At 41.0% G+C, this 18769-nt stretch overlaps 1 protein-coding gene across 1 annotated transcript in view; it reads right to left on the bottom strand.

Annotated features, from left to right (window-relative positions):
- Positions 1 to 12505, bottom strand: part of CRYBG1 (crystallin beta-gamma domain containing 1) — a 187396-nt gene extending 174891 nt beyond the window's left edge. Inside the window, exon 1 of the mRNA XM_049654077.1 lies at positions 12259 to 12505. Coding sequence (XP_049510034.1) covers positions 12259 to 12476 — 218 coding nt within the window. The 5' untranslated portion in view covers positions 12477 to 12505. The remainder of the gene's footprint in view (positions 1 to 12258) is intronic.
- Between the last annotated feature and the right edge of the window lie 6264 nt (positions 12506 to 18769).

The raw sequence follows: 18769 nt of genomic DNA, 5'->3' as shown, positions 1-18769 counted from the left end.
GTGTGGAAACTTTTCTATTATTTTAATGATGAATATTTCAGCTTCACCAAAAGACAGGAAAGTGAAACTCAGTTCCCAGAGATAGAGCCTGAACTGGTTTGCCAGCCCACGCACCACCAGCCTCCCACACGGCAGGTGTCCATGAGTGTTTTTTTAAATAAATGCGTTACACCGGTGCAGTTTATTGTAAATGTGGTGACACTCACATTTACTTACCTTCCTGAGTGTGACACAGTCACTAACAACCGTTCATCAAGACTGCTTTTGAGAGAGGTAACATCTGCTCAGTTGGCTGAACCACAAATGGAAGAAGCAAACCTGAGGCTTCAATTACATGATCACTGAATAATTGTTTTTAATATTAGAGAAAGTCTACAACAAGCAGAACTGTGGTTTAAGATAAAGTGGCAAATTTTCAATTGTACTCTAGAAATTGAGCAGTACTAATGACTATAAGTAATTTATGCCAGAGCATGTTTTTAGTCTAGCATAATGGAAAAAGAAATGTACTCTCTTCTATGACCTACTGTGAATTAGTTCTGTGCATTTAATAAAACTCATAGAAATTAATGAGCTTTCTTAAATATAATTTTTTAAGTTTATTTGGAGGGGAGGGGCAAAGAGGAGGGAGAGAGAATCTCAAGCAGATTCTGTGCTATCAGTCCCCAGCTCGGGGCTCAATCCCACAAATGGTGAGATCTTGACCTGAGCCAAAACCAAGAGTCGGATGCTTAACCAACTGAGCCATCCAGGCACCCCTTAAATATAATTTTTTTTAATTCCTCAAATATATAAAAGTTAAAATAAAATTCTATTTTCAGAGAAATGGGCACTAAAGACAAACTTACTATCTCCTATAAAGATAATTTAAAGGATTTTCATAATCTTTTTACATCAAACTCTCTGGAGCTGTGTCTTTCAAGCCAACAGTATCTCCTATAAATTTGGAGTTTGGGTCACCAGCAATTTCTTTCCTCTTTTAGAGCTGTGATTAACTTTTATGAAGAGTGAAGCCTCAACATTTTCACCTTAGATTCTTTTACATACTCTGTGAATCATGCCAGCAACAGGCAGTAAGACTCCAGCTTTTAGAGTAGTTTGGAAATCAGGAGCAACAAGTTTAGTTAACACTTCAAGGACTGAGTCACTGATTTTTGGCAGAATTATCTCAAGTCAAGGGTTCCCAGGAAAACAAGAGTGCCCCACTGACTTCCCAACACATATGAACTCTTCATTCTTAGATATTCCCCTTCTCACAATGAGACATTTTAAGGAGCATGATTCTATTTTGGTTTTTGAAAGGATGATAGCTCTGAAAGCAAGTGGATAATTACATTTGTGTTGGATACTTCCATTCTGCAACTGACTACCTACCACACACAGATACACACATTCTATCAACTACTCATTCAAAGCTTTAGTTTTCTCATGGTTTGGTGAAAATATTATGAGCTTTGGAGTTAGAAAGACCTGGATTCAAATACTTCTCTATCACTTACTGACACTGTCAGATTCTATTTTCTTGACTGTAAATATGGGGGGTAAAATGACTTACTTAGCAGAGCTTTTATGAAGGTTAAATGAGATACACTGAATATGAAAGCAACTGTCACATAATAGGTACTCAATTCATTAGTTCCTTTGTCTTAGTTATTCTTGAAAAAGGTTTTCTCGTGTTTACTTAACCCACAGGAGAGGTTAGAAATTAGGTGACTAAAAAGAATTCCCCTCGCCCATATCCCCATGCCACACCCATTTTCCTCAGAAAACATACCCCCTTCTCGCCCCCACACAAAAAAATGAAACATGCCCAAACCCAACTGGCTGTTACTTTTGTTGTCTGTTGATCAATTATTGAGTGACATTAAGATAAAAATTGGTGTTCCTCCTTGTTTAACATCTGCTGGCTGTGTACATTTATGGATGTGTAAACAGGGTATAATTACACACTGAGGAAAGCAAACTTGTGAGCAAGGAAGTTGATGCATAAATTCCTGAGGGGCTTCTCTGTAGGAAGAAACTGCTTAATGATGAAGGACCCAAAGCCTCAATGCATCTTCAGCAGTTATCACCTAGATCTAGGGCTGGTTGTCCCCTTATGGGTATAAAAAAAGCTTTTAATAGAAGTGAAATAACAAGTAAGGGTACAATTCACTGCCAGCAATGTACTGGCTACTAAGATTTCTGGGTCAAAGTTCTTAAAACTTCTTATAGGATGATATTAGGACAATCACAAAATCAAATTGGTAAAAGTCAAAACTTGAGCAAGTGCCAGAAATTCAGTCATACTTTATTTTTATCTTGAAAAAAATCCAAAATCTAGTTTTAGGCTAGCTTGTTTAAACATGTTTACTGACACATACAGGAATACAAATGCTGTTGTTTCAATCTAAAGTATGCTCCAGTGAAGGACTCAGGACCAATGAGTGAATCTCTTTCAGACAAAATTGTTTTGGGTAGTTAGTACTAGGAGAGACTAGTTCTGCAATCCCACCTAGGAACAACTACATTTTCTTGTTGTGCAGACAACAACAACCTCTTAGTTCCTGGGAGCTAAACAGTGGAGAAGAAAGCCAACATTTGCAAGGCTGTAGAGCCAAGAAAGGCTGGCAATGCCTGGGGAGCCTCCACTGCACAGGCTTGAAAAGGACCAGTTCTTAGGTTTGCACATGGCATTCAAGATAAAGGAGGCACTGTATTTCAACACGAATGTCAACAGTTTGCTTCAACTGTTATGTCTTTTTCAAATAGCAGATGCAAATACAATCAAACTATGCTTTCATAAGATATTTATAAATCTACTGGTATTATCAAAACATTTAAATGACAAATGATGAATAAAGTATATTACATGTCATAGTACCAGCATTACTTCAAGCCCCATTAAGGGAGTCCTTGCTTGGGTATAATACGAATAGACCCTATAATTTCAAATTGACATTTTGTTGTTATAAAATATGGCTGTGCAAGTTAAAAATATTTTTGTGAGAACAGGAATTCAGTTCTTTTTAGTGGGGTGTTTTGGTAGTCGGTGAAATACTAATTCTAGCAGAAACTCTGAAAGTAATTGATATGTCAATAACCACACTATAGTGTATATACACCAGCTGAATAACTCGTAACTCAATCTTGCAATCCATCTCATGGTTGTTGGCTTATGAAACAAGGGGAAGATTTCCAGGGGAATAGTCATCACGAAGTTAGATGAATCAGCTGGGCTCCTATCAAAGGTGGTTACAGGCCAGGAACAGGGAGGCACAGTCTACAATCCAAGAGAACCAAAAACAACAGCTGCCCAGAAATCAGAAAACCTGTTTCAGGCCCACCTCCTTCACCAGCATTGCATGTTTTGAACTTCAATCTCCTCATGTTTAAAATGTGGGCATGGGCCTACTGCACAGAGCCATTATGAGCTTCAGGTGGGATAAAATACCCCTAATGGTTTATAACCCTTCAAGTGTAGAGCCAAGATAAGGTAAAACTTGAATTTGTTGTCAGGGACCCCTCAGTGATAAATCAGGAAGTAAAATCAAAGGATTCAAGCAGCAGGACTTCTGGAGACCAAAAGTTAGAAGTGCTCCTTGCAGCTCAGCTTGAGGAATTCTGATATACCCCCTTGGCCTGGGCAGCAACTGTAAATTTTGAGGGTCGCCTGCCTTGCCTTGTACTGCTTGTGCCAAGACTTTGGGAGATGAAGGAGGGTATACAAACTAGGCCTACATCTTGGTTATGTTGTTTCCTGACAAAGGCTGGGCAGAAGCCCCAAACGCAGGATCTAGACACATTACTTTTGTATTACATACACTTTAAAATTTCTGCTTTAAAATTGTTTTTTTCTGGGGCACCTGGGTGGCTCAGTCAGTTAAGCATCCAACTCTTGGTTTCGGCTCAGGTCATGATCTCACAGTTCATGAGTTCAAGCCCTGCATCAGGCTCAGTGCTGACAGTGCAGAGTCTGCTTGTGATTCTCTCTCTCCCTCTCTCTCTCTGCCCCTGCCCTGCTCGTGCTATCTCTGTCTCTCTCAAAATAAATAAATAAGCTTAAAAATTGTTTTTTCTTCCAAGATTTTAATGTACTTATATTTCTATGAATTTACATACTTCTCTCTCTACTACTTAACATAAAAATTGTCTAGTACCAAAATTAACTTGATTTCCAATATATATTATGATTTCTTCTTGTGAAACCAAAGGCCTAAATATACTCATTGTGGGAATATAAAGGAGGCAGCATCAACCACAGTGATTTCAATTTGCAGTGATTAACCTCAGGACTCAAGACCACCAGGTGAAGAATCCCAGCCCCAGATCTTATGAGCTCTGTGATGCTGACTAAATTACCATACCCTCGTGTGCCTCATTTTTCCTCAAAATGGGGACAGTAATAGTACCTACCTCCCAGGGATGTTATTAATTAATTGCAGTGAGTTAATATTTGTAAAGCGCTTAGAACAGGGTCTAATATATACCATGTATGTTAAATAAACTGCATCTTTTAGCCAAATCTTGATGGAAGACAATGTTTTCACAGACATGGTCTGAAGTTGTTATTATAAACCAAATGCTCCCTCTCATTTCTTATTTTATTTGGCATATGTTATTTTGTCTCTTGACTCCAGTCACAAGATTAAAGAACATCCAACTAGAGAATCCAAAGAACTATCAGGAGCTTATGCCACTCATTCACTAATTTGAAAAAGATGAGAAGGTGTATTATGTATGGTGTCTTTATATAACTATTAGCCAAATCTCTTGTACAAGCTGTTGATACTAACTTCAGAATGCCATAACCCTAATTTCTAATAAATGAGATTCAGTTAGGGTTGCTGGTTTGAAATGGCACACAACAATACTAAATACAGCCAACACCCACTTTCTTCACCACAGAATATTTTGCCAAGCTTAACAGCAACTTACTTCTACTTGTTTAGTTGCCATCTATGGGAAGGCAAAAAACAAAAGGCACTTGTTAATTCTGTGTTTCATTTTTCTGAGTTAGCTACAGGTTCAGCCTGTACTTGTCTTGTCTATAACTTGTTGGTGAGAGGAGCTGGGGACACCACAATGGACTTTGGATTCTCTGAGTCACTTGTACATCCTTGGGGTCTCCTGGCACTTTGTCAAAATGTTCCCTTGTTATGAAGTGTCTCTGGTATTGCTTCATTTCCACTGAACAGGCCCATCCAGGAGATGTGCAGTGCCATAAAGACAGCACTAAGCAAGTACTCATTCTCTAGAATAAGACTTTTCATAAATCTGAATCCTTGGAGGTATTATGATGAGGCATTTGAGTCAGCCCAATGCAGCTGTATTCTAAGGGAGCTACAAATGGCTTTTCTTACCACCCCCCACACGTGTCAGACATTCATATACACTTTATCTTGAAAACTTACTTTGGGATAAGATATTGAATTCACACTTCAATTCCATCTTCGGAAAAAGCTGAGAATTCATTTTTCTGAAGTGAATATGTGGAAAGACAGCTGTTGGATGTGCCAGGCAATTTAGTATGAAAATAAAGATATTGTGTGTGTGTGTGTGTGTGTGTGTGTGTGTGTGTGTGTGTGTGTTTTAAGGAAGAACACCTGCTTTGAGAAAATAGGCAATGCTGGACTCTCCTTGAAAGAGACTCCAGAATCTCTTGACAAAGATTGAGTAGACACCAGGTTAGCTCTTTGGATCTGTAAATCTATCTAAGGAATGTTAAGAACCACTTATTTTCAGTCTATAATTTTAGAATGTCAACATCATGTTTACTTATAATTTCAGCCAAGGTTTCAAATGAGTATGTCACATTTCAAGCCCAATCTTTCTTCCTAGATGTCAAAATATGACAGAAGAGCTGAATAATACAGTCTCAGGCTCTAGATATTTTAAGGAACTGGAGAAAATTATTTAAGCATAATCCGGAATACATGATTCTCTTTGTCTTAAATGCTACTATGACGATAAAAGTTTCCATGAGCACTGGGTATAGTTTAAGATGATTATAACCTCAAGAAGATTTGGAGCCTCTGATGATCTTCATATCAGAGGGAAAAAATTGTCATTAATTATTCAATATGAGTAAAACATCTTCATCAGAGAAAAAAATTTCTGCTTCTTCAAATTTCTGGTCCTTCTTCTGACCTCAGGACATTTGATTAAATCTTATTTTAAAAGTTATTTTTGACAGAGAGAGAAAGCTGGGAAGGGGCAGAGAGAGAGGGGGAGAGAATCCTAAGCAGGCTCTGCGCTGTCAGCAAAGAGCCCAACATGGGGCTCAATCTCAAAACTATGAGATCATGACCTGAGCTGAAATCGAGTTGGACACTCAACCGACTGAGCCACCCACTTGCCCCTAAATCTTCTATTTCTGCCCTTCATGCATCACCATATGCTACTTTATTCATTTTCATCTGTATGCTCCATTCTCCACTAGTGTGCAAGTTTCTTAGGAACTATGACCACTTTTGATTTCATTGTTCTATTTCGCAGTACCTGATATAGAATAAGTGCTCTGTAAGTGTTTGTTGGTCATAAGAAACTTCTCTAGAATTTGATTGGTAAACATTTCAATAAGAAGATACAAAAAGGGGCACCTGGGTGGCTCAGTTGGTTAAGCGGTGGACTCTTGATCGCGGCTCAGGCCATGGTCTCACGGTTCATGGGATTGAGCCCATATCAGGCTCTGTGCTGACAGCATGGAGCCTGCTGGGGATTCTCTCTCTACCTCTCTCTCTCTGCCCCTTCCCAGCATGTGCACACACACTCTTGCACTCTCTCTCTAAATAAATAAAAATTTTAAAACTTATCATTTGATTTAAAAAAAAAAAAGAAGATGCAGAAGGGAATTTGTGCCATAGAATAATCTGTCATTAATCCTAGAAAAATGATTTCATGAACAGAATCTGTAAATCTTTTGTACAGTAAGTACAACATGAAATGGAGATTAAGCATTATTTGATAAAAATTTCAAGGTAAACAGAAATACATGCAATTCAAGATTCAAATTGTCTTACCAGAAATCATTGTTTTAAATAAATAGATCAATTTTTTCTTCATGGACATCCCTGAAACACACTGACCCCTTAGGTGAACTCAACTTTAAGACAGACATGTGTTTTTCATATTCATAGTAAGATGGGCATTTTGAATGAATATTTGGAGTTAGAAAACGAATTTCAATATCTAGTATGTTTGCTGCATTGCTTTAATCATGGACGAATAGTAAAGCAGTGATTTACTGTCTTGTCCTTCCAAATAAGATTTATAACTAAAAGCTAAAAAAGAAAAAGGAAGTGAACCCAAGCCCAGCAGTTCTAAAGGTCTCCAAGAGCATGTACATCACTTACATATGGACTAAGAAGATCATGACTGAAAGTATAGAAATGGATAAAGTACTACAACAACAAAGAGAAGGGGGAAAGAGTTAGTCTATACTGAACTCTGATGCCAAAATCACTTCAGGAGAAACTCCTCTAACTTCAAGTATAAAGTTTACCTTTTCCTTCCTCACTCAGAGGTATTAAGACTTTTAAGTCACCGAATGCATAAAGGGCCACTCTTTTATAGACTAACAGGCACATCCAGATATCCAAAGGCACTTCAGGGCTTGACAGACCTAGTTACAACTCCTGGGCCTCTTAAGTTGCTTGACTCTACTTACAGTGTGAAAACAGATCTGTTAATGCTGCCTCCATTGCTCTGAAGACAAGAATCACAGCCATCACGGCCCCTGTCGCTCTAGCTTCTACCACCTTTCATCTGTCCAGCACCTGCCTTGGGCTAGGCCCTGTGCCCTGTTTTACATGTATGATATCTAATCCTCTGAAAGCCCCATAAGGGAAGTGCTGGCATCTCCATTTCACAGGTGAGGAAGCTGAGGCTTCAGGAAACTTGGATCCAAATGGCAGAGGCAGACTTGAAACAGAGTCTGTCCAACACCACAGTCTCTGCCTTTTCCACTGCAGAGCTACTATTTTTAAGATATATATTAAAAAAAAAATTACTTTTATTTTTTAGAGAGAGTGGGGCAGGGGAAAGGAGCAGAGGGAGAGAAAATCTCAAGCAGGCTCCATGCTGAGTGTGGAGCCCTACACAGGGCTCGATCCCACAATCCTGGCATCATGACCTGAGCCGAAATCAACAGTGGGATACTCAATCGACTGAGCCACCCAGGCGCCCCTCAGAGCTACTATTTATTGGGCATCTGTTCTCTTCCAGGCGCCATTCCAGTTGCTGAAAATATATTAAGTCTCAAAAACAATGCTCAGAGGCAGGTTGCAGATCATGACACTGAAGTTAGACCAGGGAAGTAACTTCCCAAGAAGCTCACAGCTAGTAAATGACGGAGCTCAAATTTAAATTCCCGGCTCATCAGTGGTGAAATAAAACCTATAATTTCAAATTCTTGCCTTTGGCATAAGCTAAATAAGAAAAGTAACCCAGTATTAACCGGTTTAGATATAACATTGGATAAAACCGAACAAAACTAGCCATGTCCTTTATGTTAGAAAATAATTAAACCTGTTTAGAGTCCTAAACACCAACCCAGCCATAAAAGACTGAAAACTGGAATCCACTTTAAGTCATGAAGACTAACACTCTACAGTTCCAGAGTGCTTTCAAATAACGTTTTAAATAATTGTTGCTTTTCTGAAGGAATCAAACATTACTTTATCCTCACAACATTCTAGTGATATATCAGGAAATAAGTTGTTTTCTCTCCAGAGAAGGGAAAGGTCCGTTGAAGTACAGAAAAATGGGACTGTGTACTATCCAGAAACTTGAGCCCGCAAACCCTGACTTGGAGGTAGGTCTGTGCCCACCCAGTGAGGATGCTCTGCCCTCAGGCACTGGCTGCATTTTTCCTCCAAAGGAAATGAGGTCTGCAGATTTTCAGAGGATTACGAGGCTCCCCACCACTTGAGTTTGGCTCTTTGGCAGACAGCATTAATGCTTGCTTCTAGGTTTGGGGTTCAATTTAGTTTAAGGGTAATCATTTTCACTTCACTGCATTGACCTTTAGCTAAGAGCTAAATAAAGGAAATTATAGAAGGAAGCACCATTTCCATCATATAGCAGAAAATAAACACATAAAATTACTACAGACAAGGAAGTATAGGCAAGATAGTAGTTAGAAAAAAGAGAAACAACCTTCCATTTACTGAGTGCTGAAGATGTGCCACTCACTGTTCTGAGCACTTGACATGTATCAACTTGTTCATTTTTATAACAACTCTCATTATGCCCCTTTTATGGATGACAAAACCAAGGCACAACTTGCCCAGGATGACATGGCTGTTACACTAAGTAGATGAACAGGGATTTAAACCCAGGTAGAGAATCCACACGCTGAACAAACTGTTTAAAAAATGGAGTATAATTCCAAGCTTGATAAACACGTGCCATTAATGGCTGCTAAGGTAAGTCCTGCCACAGGTCGCCACACCCTATCCATATCCTGTCCACTGGACCTTTTAAGGCAAGACAATAATGGACTAGACAGGGGATGGGCTGCCCAGGAGCAGGAGAGCAACAGCTCTATTTCTATGAAAAAGAACATATTAACAGGGGCGCCTGGGTGGCTCAGTCCGTTAAGCGGCCGACTTCGGCTCAGGTCATGATCTCGCGGTCCGTGAGTTCGAGCCCCGCATTGGGCTCTGTGCTGACAGCTCGGAGCCTGAAGCCTGTTTCAGATTCTGTGTCTTCCTCTCTCTGACCCTCCCCCGTTCATGCTCTGTCTCTCTCTGTCTCAAAAATAAATAAACGTTAAAAAAAAAAGAACATATTAACATGTTTTACCAAAAATGAGCTGAAAAAAAAGGGTGAATTTTAGGAAGAGAGGCAGCAATGTTCAAATTATTTGACATGAAAGAAAATGACCATCATTGGTTTTTAGAACATCTACACTAAAAGCTGAAAATATTGGCAGAATACAGAAATCTGACCACAATAGACTTTAAACCTTCTTTGGAGTGGTAAGCTCTTCCGGGAAGGGAAGCATTTTTTTCCCCCACCCAACCTTATTTTTTTCTATTTCTTCCACTAAGATCTTGGCATTTATAATGATGATGATGATGACGATGATGATTTTACATTTACTGAGTTTCTACTTTGTATCCAGAAGTGTGATAAGAGTTTCACATTTAAAACATAAACTCATCTGATACAACAGCTCTCCATAATCACTATTACTATTTTTCCATTTTCTGAATGAAGAAACTGAGACTCAGAAAGGTGAAGCAACTTGCACAAAATCACACAGCCAGGATACAAATTCATTCTTGTTTGCTCTAAAAGCCCATAATAGTAATCATACATGTCCAGCAAAAACACGCGGCCACCTGACTGTCCCATCCCCATATAGAGACAAAGGCCACAGTGAGCGCTGCACGATTCGCTGAGTTCTACCACCTCAAGTCCTGGACAGAAGTAAATGGATGTGGTCCAGACCCCTCAAGAGAGCCACGCTGGCCAAGACTGACCAGAAACCTAAGTGTGCCTTAGACTAGAAACAGGTACACTCTCTCAGAAGTAAATACAATATTTATGGAGATGATCTAACTAGGAAAACATCCCAAAGACAGACCAGTATGTTTAGTTTGGGGAACATTTGTTAGTACAAAGTTCATCACAGCTCTGAGGGAAAGAATAAAGTGCTTCAAGACTGAATGAAAATACAAGCTACTTGAGAAGAGAAGCAAAAGCTCCTATTTTAAGTTTTAGTCTAAAATGGATTTGCATTTGAAAATATTGTCTATGGCTGTGTATGATTCCATTTTGATAGACAGGAAATGATGGGAGCATGTCAGAGGGAAAAAACCATCAAGGAAATGTTTGAAGTATCTATGGAGGTAATTGGAAAAACACTTCAATGATGGGTACATCGTTATTAAGTAACATTTTTTCTAAAGAAATTTCAATTCGTAAGTGAGCACAGGAAGTCTTTGAATAAAGAAAAATATGTCCTATGACAACGAATTGTCACCATGGATGACAAAAATATGAGCAAAAATAAAATGCCTTCTCTCTCAGCACTCCTCTCCCATCCCCTCCCTCACACATACTCAGAACATCCTGAACCACTTGGACTTCTCAGCAAGTGCCATGGTCTTCCCAGTGTTGATGATGCTTATAGTGCATCCTCAGCCTGGAAGTCGTGGCTCCTCCCCTTTTCTGTCTGATTAAACTATTCAGCCTTCCTCCTCCGGGAAGCCTTCCTGGGTCCCCTCTTCTGTGCTAACATCTATCATAGGATTCATCCCACTGTTTACTTGTCGGTCTCCACAAGAGACTAAGAATCCTTTGATTACAGAGATCACTCGCATTGCTTTTTATATCCCAGCACTTAGTTAAGGCGCCCAACACAGTTTTACTAAGCCAATAAAAATACATTGCAAAGTTAAGACTCTTTTAGAAATGAAAGGAAAATATATCTAAAATGCGAATTTTGCACTATTTTATTCTGGCCCTCATAGTTCCTAAGGGTGTACTTAAAAAATACGCACAGCAGGATTTACTGGATATTGCCAACTGTCCTTCATTAAAACTATTTTATACCCCCAAACCACAGAAACATATTGGTACTTCAAACAGATTATTGTTCAACGAATGTATCAATTCAAATAGTGTAACAGTAATCATACAAAGTGTTGATAAATATTTAAAGAGCATAGTGGCAGTTATATTTTAAATAAGTAGGTGCTGCCTAGTGCTGCCTAGTTCTGACACTGATTCCGATGGGGACAAGCCATTCACCTTTTGGTTTCAGGTTCTCCACCCATAAAAATGGGGATAATATCACTGCCACTTCCTCCTCCTTTCAGATCCTATGAGGCCAATGGAGGTCTGTAAGAGTGGAGATCTTCACTATTAATAAAGGCACCATTATCAAGGTTCCTATTCACTCAGGTGGCAATAATCTTTCACTACCGCACCCCTTCTTAGCAGGTTAATAAAGTCTTTTCTTGCATAAAGTCTTTGCCAGTCAAAACAAAAGGCACATGGGTGGGCACAAGTTCCTCTCGCTGGTGCTTGGTCTGAGTCAGAAGCCACGAGGAACCGGAGGCCACGAGGACCCCGCAGAGGCCGCGTCTGTGCCCCTCTGGACCCCGTTACACCCCTGCCGGGTGAAACGGACTCTGGGCCTTTCCCCCGCTCCGGGTGGGGAAGAGCGCGGCTGCCGGTGGAGACGACTCGTGTCATGGGTCATCATAGCCCGGAGTAGCTTGGGGGAAAGGTCGTGCGACTCTAGGGAGCGGGAGAGGAGCTTACCTGGCTTCGCAGAGAGGCGCCGGGGGCGGGTGTGGAACGAACACCCCACAGTCCGACGGCGGAGGCTGCTGCTTCTTCTTGGAGCGCCAGATATGGAAAGGGGTGTGCTTCTTGGGGGTCCTGGACGGACCGGACTCCGCGTGGTCGCCCTGAGGTGGCGGCGACAGTGGCATCTTCTTGTCCGCCTCCTCCGCCGCCCGGCCCTTGTGGAAGAACATACCTGGGCGCCAGCTCGCCCGCCTTTCCCAGCGCGCCGTCGGACCCCGCCCCCTCGTCGCCGGTGCGGGGGACGGCAGAGAGTTAGAGGACGAGGACCGAGCAGCGCGCGAGCAGCCCGGCAGCCCGAGCCCTTCGGACTCAGGCGACTGCTCGGCCGCGGCACAGCGCCCCCACGCGGCGAGGGCGGCACCCGGCGCGAACCCAGGTGCGGCGCGCGCGGTAGGAGCCACAGGTGGAGTCGACACGCCCCCGGTTCCCACCCTGGGGACGCCCGGCAGCCGTGGAGCAGCGACACCTGCTGGACTCCTGGGAACTACCTCTCCTGACACGGCATCGCCGGCTCTGGGCTGGGAGCCAGAGCTGGGTCGGATTTCGACGGCGCCCCTGGTACATGGGCCATCCGTCGCCTGCGGAATTGTTGGCCACTTGCGGCCTGTGTCAGGCTGGCGGGATGAGTGGTTTACCCAGGAGCCCCGCCTGAAGAAGGATGGGAGAGGCGCATCCCGTGGCCGGGCCACCCGGCAATTAGGACTGTTCCACTCTGACCTTTGGGTGGCTTGGGCAATGTCACATGTTGGCTGGCTTCCGTTCTTTTTTTGTAAACATGCGTGCCAACTCCTCTCCTCTCCCTTCAAGAGTCTAAGTAATTAATTTGTATTTGCATCTCATAAATCGCAAAAGGATAAAAAACAGAAGGGAATTGGGTATATTCCCCAGTTCCCAAAGGGCTCCCTCACGGTGAATTAAATGCCAGTCCCATGAGGTTGTCATTATCTGCTTTACTGTTAATGGCTTTTCTTTTCTTAACCTCACAATTGTGATTAAATAGCAAAGAACTGATATTTAAGCAAAGGAAGCGCATGAGCAATTATTAGGGGGCATTATTAGAGTATAAAGAGCTCAAGAACCAAGCATTGCTGCTTAAAAATTAAATACAGTTCCAGTCAGTCCCTCTTATACTTCAATACCTTCTTTTCTCTTTACGGACCCAACTCATTCACTCACTCCTTCACTCATTCATTCACTCATTCATTCAAAGAACATTTATTTTTATTTAGGTTTTAAATACATTCTTATCCAGAAACAACCTACATACAGTAAAGCAAATGCACAGATCATAAGTATATAGCTCAAATGTTTACATATTATATGGTTGGGGGTGTAAAATGGTTTTAGTGAAGGACAGTTAACCTTGTCTCAGAAAATCCTTCTGTGTGTGGCTTTTAAATATGCCATTATAAAAATATAGAGTATTTCCAAAACTTCAGAAGTCTCTTCTGTCACCTTCTAGTGCCTTAGTGTCTGTCTTACTTCTGCAAAAGATAACCATCATTCTAAGCTTCATCACCAGAGGTTAATTTTGCCTCTTCTGGAAGTTCATGTAAGTGGCATCACAATATGTACTTTTCTTGTGTCCAATTTCTTTTGCTCAGTATTAGTCTATAAGAATCATCCATATTGTTGCACGTAGTTTTTCATTTTGAATAAGAAATATTGTGCACTCTTCTGTGATATGAATAGACCACAATTAATGTATCCAATCTGTGGTTGGGCATTTAGGTTGTTTGTTTGGGACTATTATGAATAAAGCTGATATAACATAAGCACTTTGGGGGGATATATACCTAAGAGTTCAATCTCTGTGTTACAGGGTATGCAAATGTGAACATGTGTAAATTTTTTTGCTAATGCTCAACATTACTAAAGTTTGCCAAGTAATTTTCCAAAAAGGTTGTCAGTTTATATTCCTTTCAGCAATGTTTGAAATTTACAGTTTTTCCACATTTTCATTAACACCTAATATTATTAATATTTTTTATTTTGGCCATTCTGATGAGGGCGTAGTGGTTTCTCATTGCAATTTAAATTTATGTTTCCTCAAAAAACATTTATTGAGTTTATTTCATGCTGATTAAATGCCCAGCCCTGACTTGGCATGAGGTGAGTGAGACTGACAGGTACACAGATGACATACATCAAAAGGAAAGAGAATTAGCAGAGGAATGTACAAAGCGTTACGGGAGTTTGGAAACATTACTAACACAGCCTGGGAGTCTGGGAGGGAGGAAGAGGAGTGGTCTGCCGAGATTTATTATAAAAATGGTCCTTGAATTGATACTTAAAGGGCAAAGGGAACAGCAAGGAAAGGGGAAGAGAAGGGAAGAAGGAAGAAAGGGAAAGGGAAGCAAAGGGGGAGAAGGGAAGAGGGAAAAAGAGGAAATCTCATGCACGCTTGCTCAAATATTTTCAAGTTCAGAGATTCCATCTTTTATTCCTGATTCCCCCAAACAGCATTCTTCAAGCCACTCCCCCTTTGAGCCACCAGTTCCAGATTTGTTCCACCACCCTTTGAGCCACCAGTTCCAGATTTGTTCTACCAAATCTGGAACATATTTTGGTTAACATACTGTGCACAATGCATGCACATTATTTATTTATATATCTGTGTCTCATAGTAGCCTGAGAGAAACTTAAGGACATTTCTCATTAATTTTTATATTTTCAGGACATAAATGCTCATTAATTGAAATAATTACTCAAATAAATTGGTACACTAACTTAATTGGATACTTAGAAAGTTTCAGGCACAGATCTTTTAGATTGTACACTTTGTTGTTTTCTTTTCTTTTTTTTCTCCAGGAGAGAGAGTGGGGGAAGGGGCAGAGAGAGAGGGAGAGCAAGAGAATCCCAAGCAGGCTCCATGAGAGGCTTGAACTCATGAACCGTGAGATGACTTGAGCTGAAATCAAGAATTGGACGCTTAACTGACTGAGCCACCCAGGCGCCCCTAGACTGTACACTTTGAAAAAGCAAAGATCCCGTGTGTCTTTTTCACTGTAATCTCTGCAATGACCAGCACAGTGCATGGCACAGAGTAGGCACTCAATGTATAATTTTAGTTGAATCATTAAGAAATCAGGTCTATGCATAGAAGCACAACATACAGTACTCATGATGAATCTAATGAGGGAAGCAAGCACCTTCATACTATACAACTTGATTAAATAAATTACAACTTGCACAATAAAACGCGCTAAGTGTTCTAACCAAAGTGCTTCACTGCTTTTCAGTCCTTGAGAAACAGATCTACTTAGGCTTGTTTGGGCGACGAATTAATTTATCCCAGCATTTAAGTGGCTCACGGGATATCCCACAGAGCCAGAGAGCCAGACCCTGAAACCCATCTATGTCCAGCCACCACAGAGAGCCGGTCTAGCAACACTGCTCTCCCCTCTCAGCACAAGGAGCTTCACACAGGCAGTGCTGTTCCTATCACCCCAAGAATCAAAGGCCTGTTCCAATCACTCTCGATAGACGATCAGCCTCCCCCCCTCACCCCACTTACACATGTACTGTAAAAGGAGTAAGAGTTTCTAAAAGAAGAGTTTTATGAAGGCATATCTGATGTGGGGGAGTCTGGGTCATTTAACAGCTTCCTAGCTGCAAGGGAAATTAAAGTTTTCTGGATTTTACTTCAGAGAGATGAAATTCATGTGGCTGAAAATTTGCCAAATGTAGCACATCCCATAGCACATAACACAGTCTAGGCCCCCAAAAGCATGAAAGATGGTCACTGCCAGAGGAAAGGGCAAAAGGCTATGGGAACACAGAAGTGACTAACTCTGTATGGCTCAGGGAAGTCATTAGCAAGGAGGTGACTGGTTTATGAGCTGTGCTGATGAATAAGAATTTACCAGATGGAGAAGGAAGGGCCGGCAATCCAGGAAGAGTAAACAACATGGGCCAAGTCCCAGGATTGTGAAAGGGTGTGCGTTGTTGGTGGCGAGTGGTGAGAAGCTTAGTGAGGTTGGGGAGAAGGAGGATGGGGTGGGGCAGAGTGGCAGAGGATGACGATGGTGGAATTAGGTGGGGCCAGATGGCTAAGCACTCGTTAAGCCATATGCTTTTAAGGAATTAGCTTTCAGGCAATAGGGACTGAGGATACATTTTTAAGTCGAGGAGTGACATAAACAAATTTGGGTTTTATAAAGTGTACCCTGAATGGAGTGGAGCAGGGTGAAACTAACTGAGGAAGACCAGGTAGGAAGTTGCTACAAGAGGTCAGGTGAGGGCGATAGGAGCCCATGCCAAAGCAGTCGGGTGGGAATCGAGAGGAGGGTACGTGTAGGAGATGGAATCACTAGGAATTGTGACGAACAAAGAAGGAGAAGCAGTCACGGATGACTATGAAATTAGGTTTCCAGGTTAGGTAAACGGACGGAGGTGAAACCATTAACTAAAAAACAGTAAAACAGGAGAAAGAGTAGGTCATGAAAATAAATTTGGTTTTGAACATTTGAGGCTGAAGTGCTTGGTGGCTATATGAGCAGAGATTTCTAAGAACTCATTGAAAAAGGTGGTTCTGGAGGTCACAGGTCAAAGCTACGTGTCATGGAACAGGTGGGAGTTGATGCCATGAAATTGAATAAGATCACCCAGGGCAAATGTGTAGAATAAGGAGGAACAAGGTCAAAACTCTGAATAATGCTAACATTTAACTCACACTAACATTAAGACGTAGGAGGATATCTGGCACAGAGTGTATCCCTTTGGCAAGGTCATGTTGTTTCTGTCTTTAGGATTTTACTGAATAGGTAGAGGTGGGGTCCTCTTATCTATCTTATCATGCCCTTCACACTCCTCTCCCTCTATCCAGCAATTGGAGGTCCATCTCTAATCTCCTCTCATCCTCCAAGAGGCCAACTCCCTCTAACCTACAGCGATTATTTTTTTCTTTCTCTAGACTTCTGTTACACTTTCTATCTGAATTTAAGTTGACATTATGGTAGATTGTAAAAATGCCCACAATTCTCCACTCTTTCCATAAAGAAGCAGGGTCTCTTTTCTCACTCCCTAAATCTGGGTTGGCTGTGCCTTATTTTGGTAAATGAAACGTTAGCACAAGTAATGCAAGGAGTACTTGAAAAGATCTTGCACACTGGGCTTACCCCCTTGCTTCTCTTGGAATCTTACTGCTATATGAACATGCCTAGATTAGCCTGCTAGATGATAAGAGATGCGTGGCCAAGTCACCCCCATCACTCCCTTCTAACAGAGAGCCACCTGTCACAAATGTGAGTGAGACCATTTGGGATCAGCCAGTCCCATTTAAATCACCAACTGGTCATTGACACATGGAAGAGACTATTAGAGATTAGTGGAAGCTGTCCCAGACCAGAACTGCCCAGCAGAATCATGAGCTAACCAAATGGTTGTTTTAAGCCACTAGGTGTTGTTGTTGTTTGTCTAAAAATATTTGTTGCAGAAAAAAAAAATGGTGACCTGGCATAAGGTCAATAAAGAGCCAACTCAGTTGCAAACACCATTTGTATTTTAATGTCAGAGATATAAAATGAATGGAAGCTGTGGAAAATCCTGAGCTCTCACATAAAGATTCAATTATATTCAAACTACTTAATAAGAAAATGCATCTCAGCCCAAAGCAGTCACAAAGTGTTTACTTGAATTGGACCGATTAAAATCTACTTAAAAATCATTTAAAGAGGTGGAACTGGGAATCCTCAAACTGGCCTTAATATCACCACCATTTTTACAGTACACTTGTACTATATTAGAAAGATAGTGTTCAGTTAAGTCACTAAATTTTGAGGTAGTTTGTTATGCAGCAATAGGTATTAGAAAACTAATCAGATACTAGCAGATTAAAATCTGTTCCCTTCAACTACTATTTAGGTGAGGTCATATTCTTGAAGTCTCCAACGTACAAATTAGCTGTACTTTGTAAGTCAGTTATTTGAAATTTGGAATACATTGCCTCATGGAAACAGATTTATTTAGAGGTCCACTTCATACCCTAGCCCACAGGAGTCAATTTAACATATGATGGAGCCCAAATACCTTATTTTAATGCAAAGCCATAGAACATAATTCTCTTAGTAGTAGTGTTGACTTGGGGCGCCTGGGTGGGTTAATTGGTTAAGCATCTGATTCTTGATTTTGACTCAGGTCATGATCTCATGGTGGTGAGATCAAGTTCACACCAGGTAAGTGTCCATAAATAGTTGAATGGATAAAGAATATGTGGTATGTATACACAGTGGAATATTACTTAGCCATAAAAAGAATGAGATCTTGCCATTCATGACAACCTGGCTGGACCTAGAAGGTATTATGCTGAGTGAAATAATTCAGAGAAACAACTACAAGATGATTTCACTTATATGTGGAATTTAAAAAACAGAACAAATGAGCAAGTAAACAAAAAACCAAAACAGAAACAAATTCATAAATACAGAGAGCAAACTGATGGTTGCCAGAGGGAAAAGGGTGA

This window comes from Panthera uncia, assembly GCF_023721935.1.
Source record: "Panthera uncia isolate 11264 chromosome B2 unlocalized genomic scaffold, Puncia_PCG_1.0 HiC_scaffold_24, whole genome shotgun sequence".
Lineage (NCBI taxonomy): Eukaryota > Metazoa > Chordata > Mammalia > Carnivora > Felidae > Panthera > Panthera uncia.
This window is presented reverse-complemented; position numbering and strand designations above follow the sequence as displayed.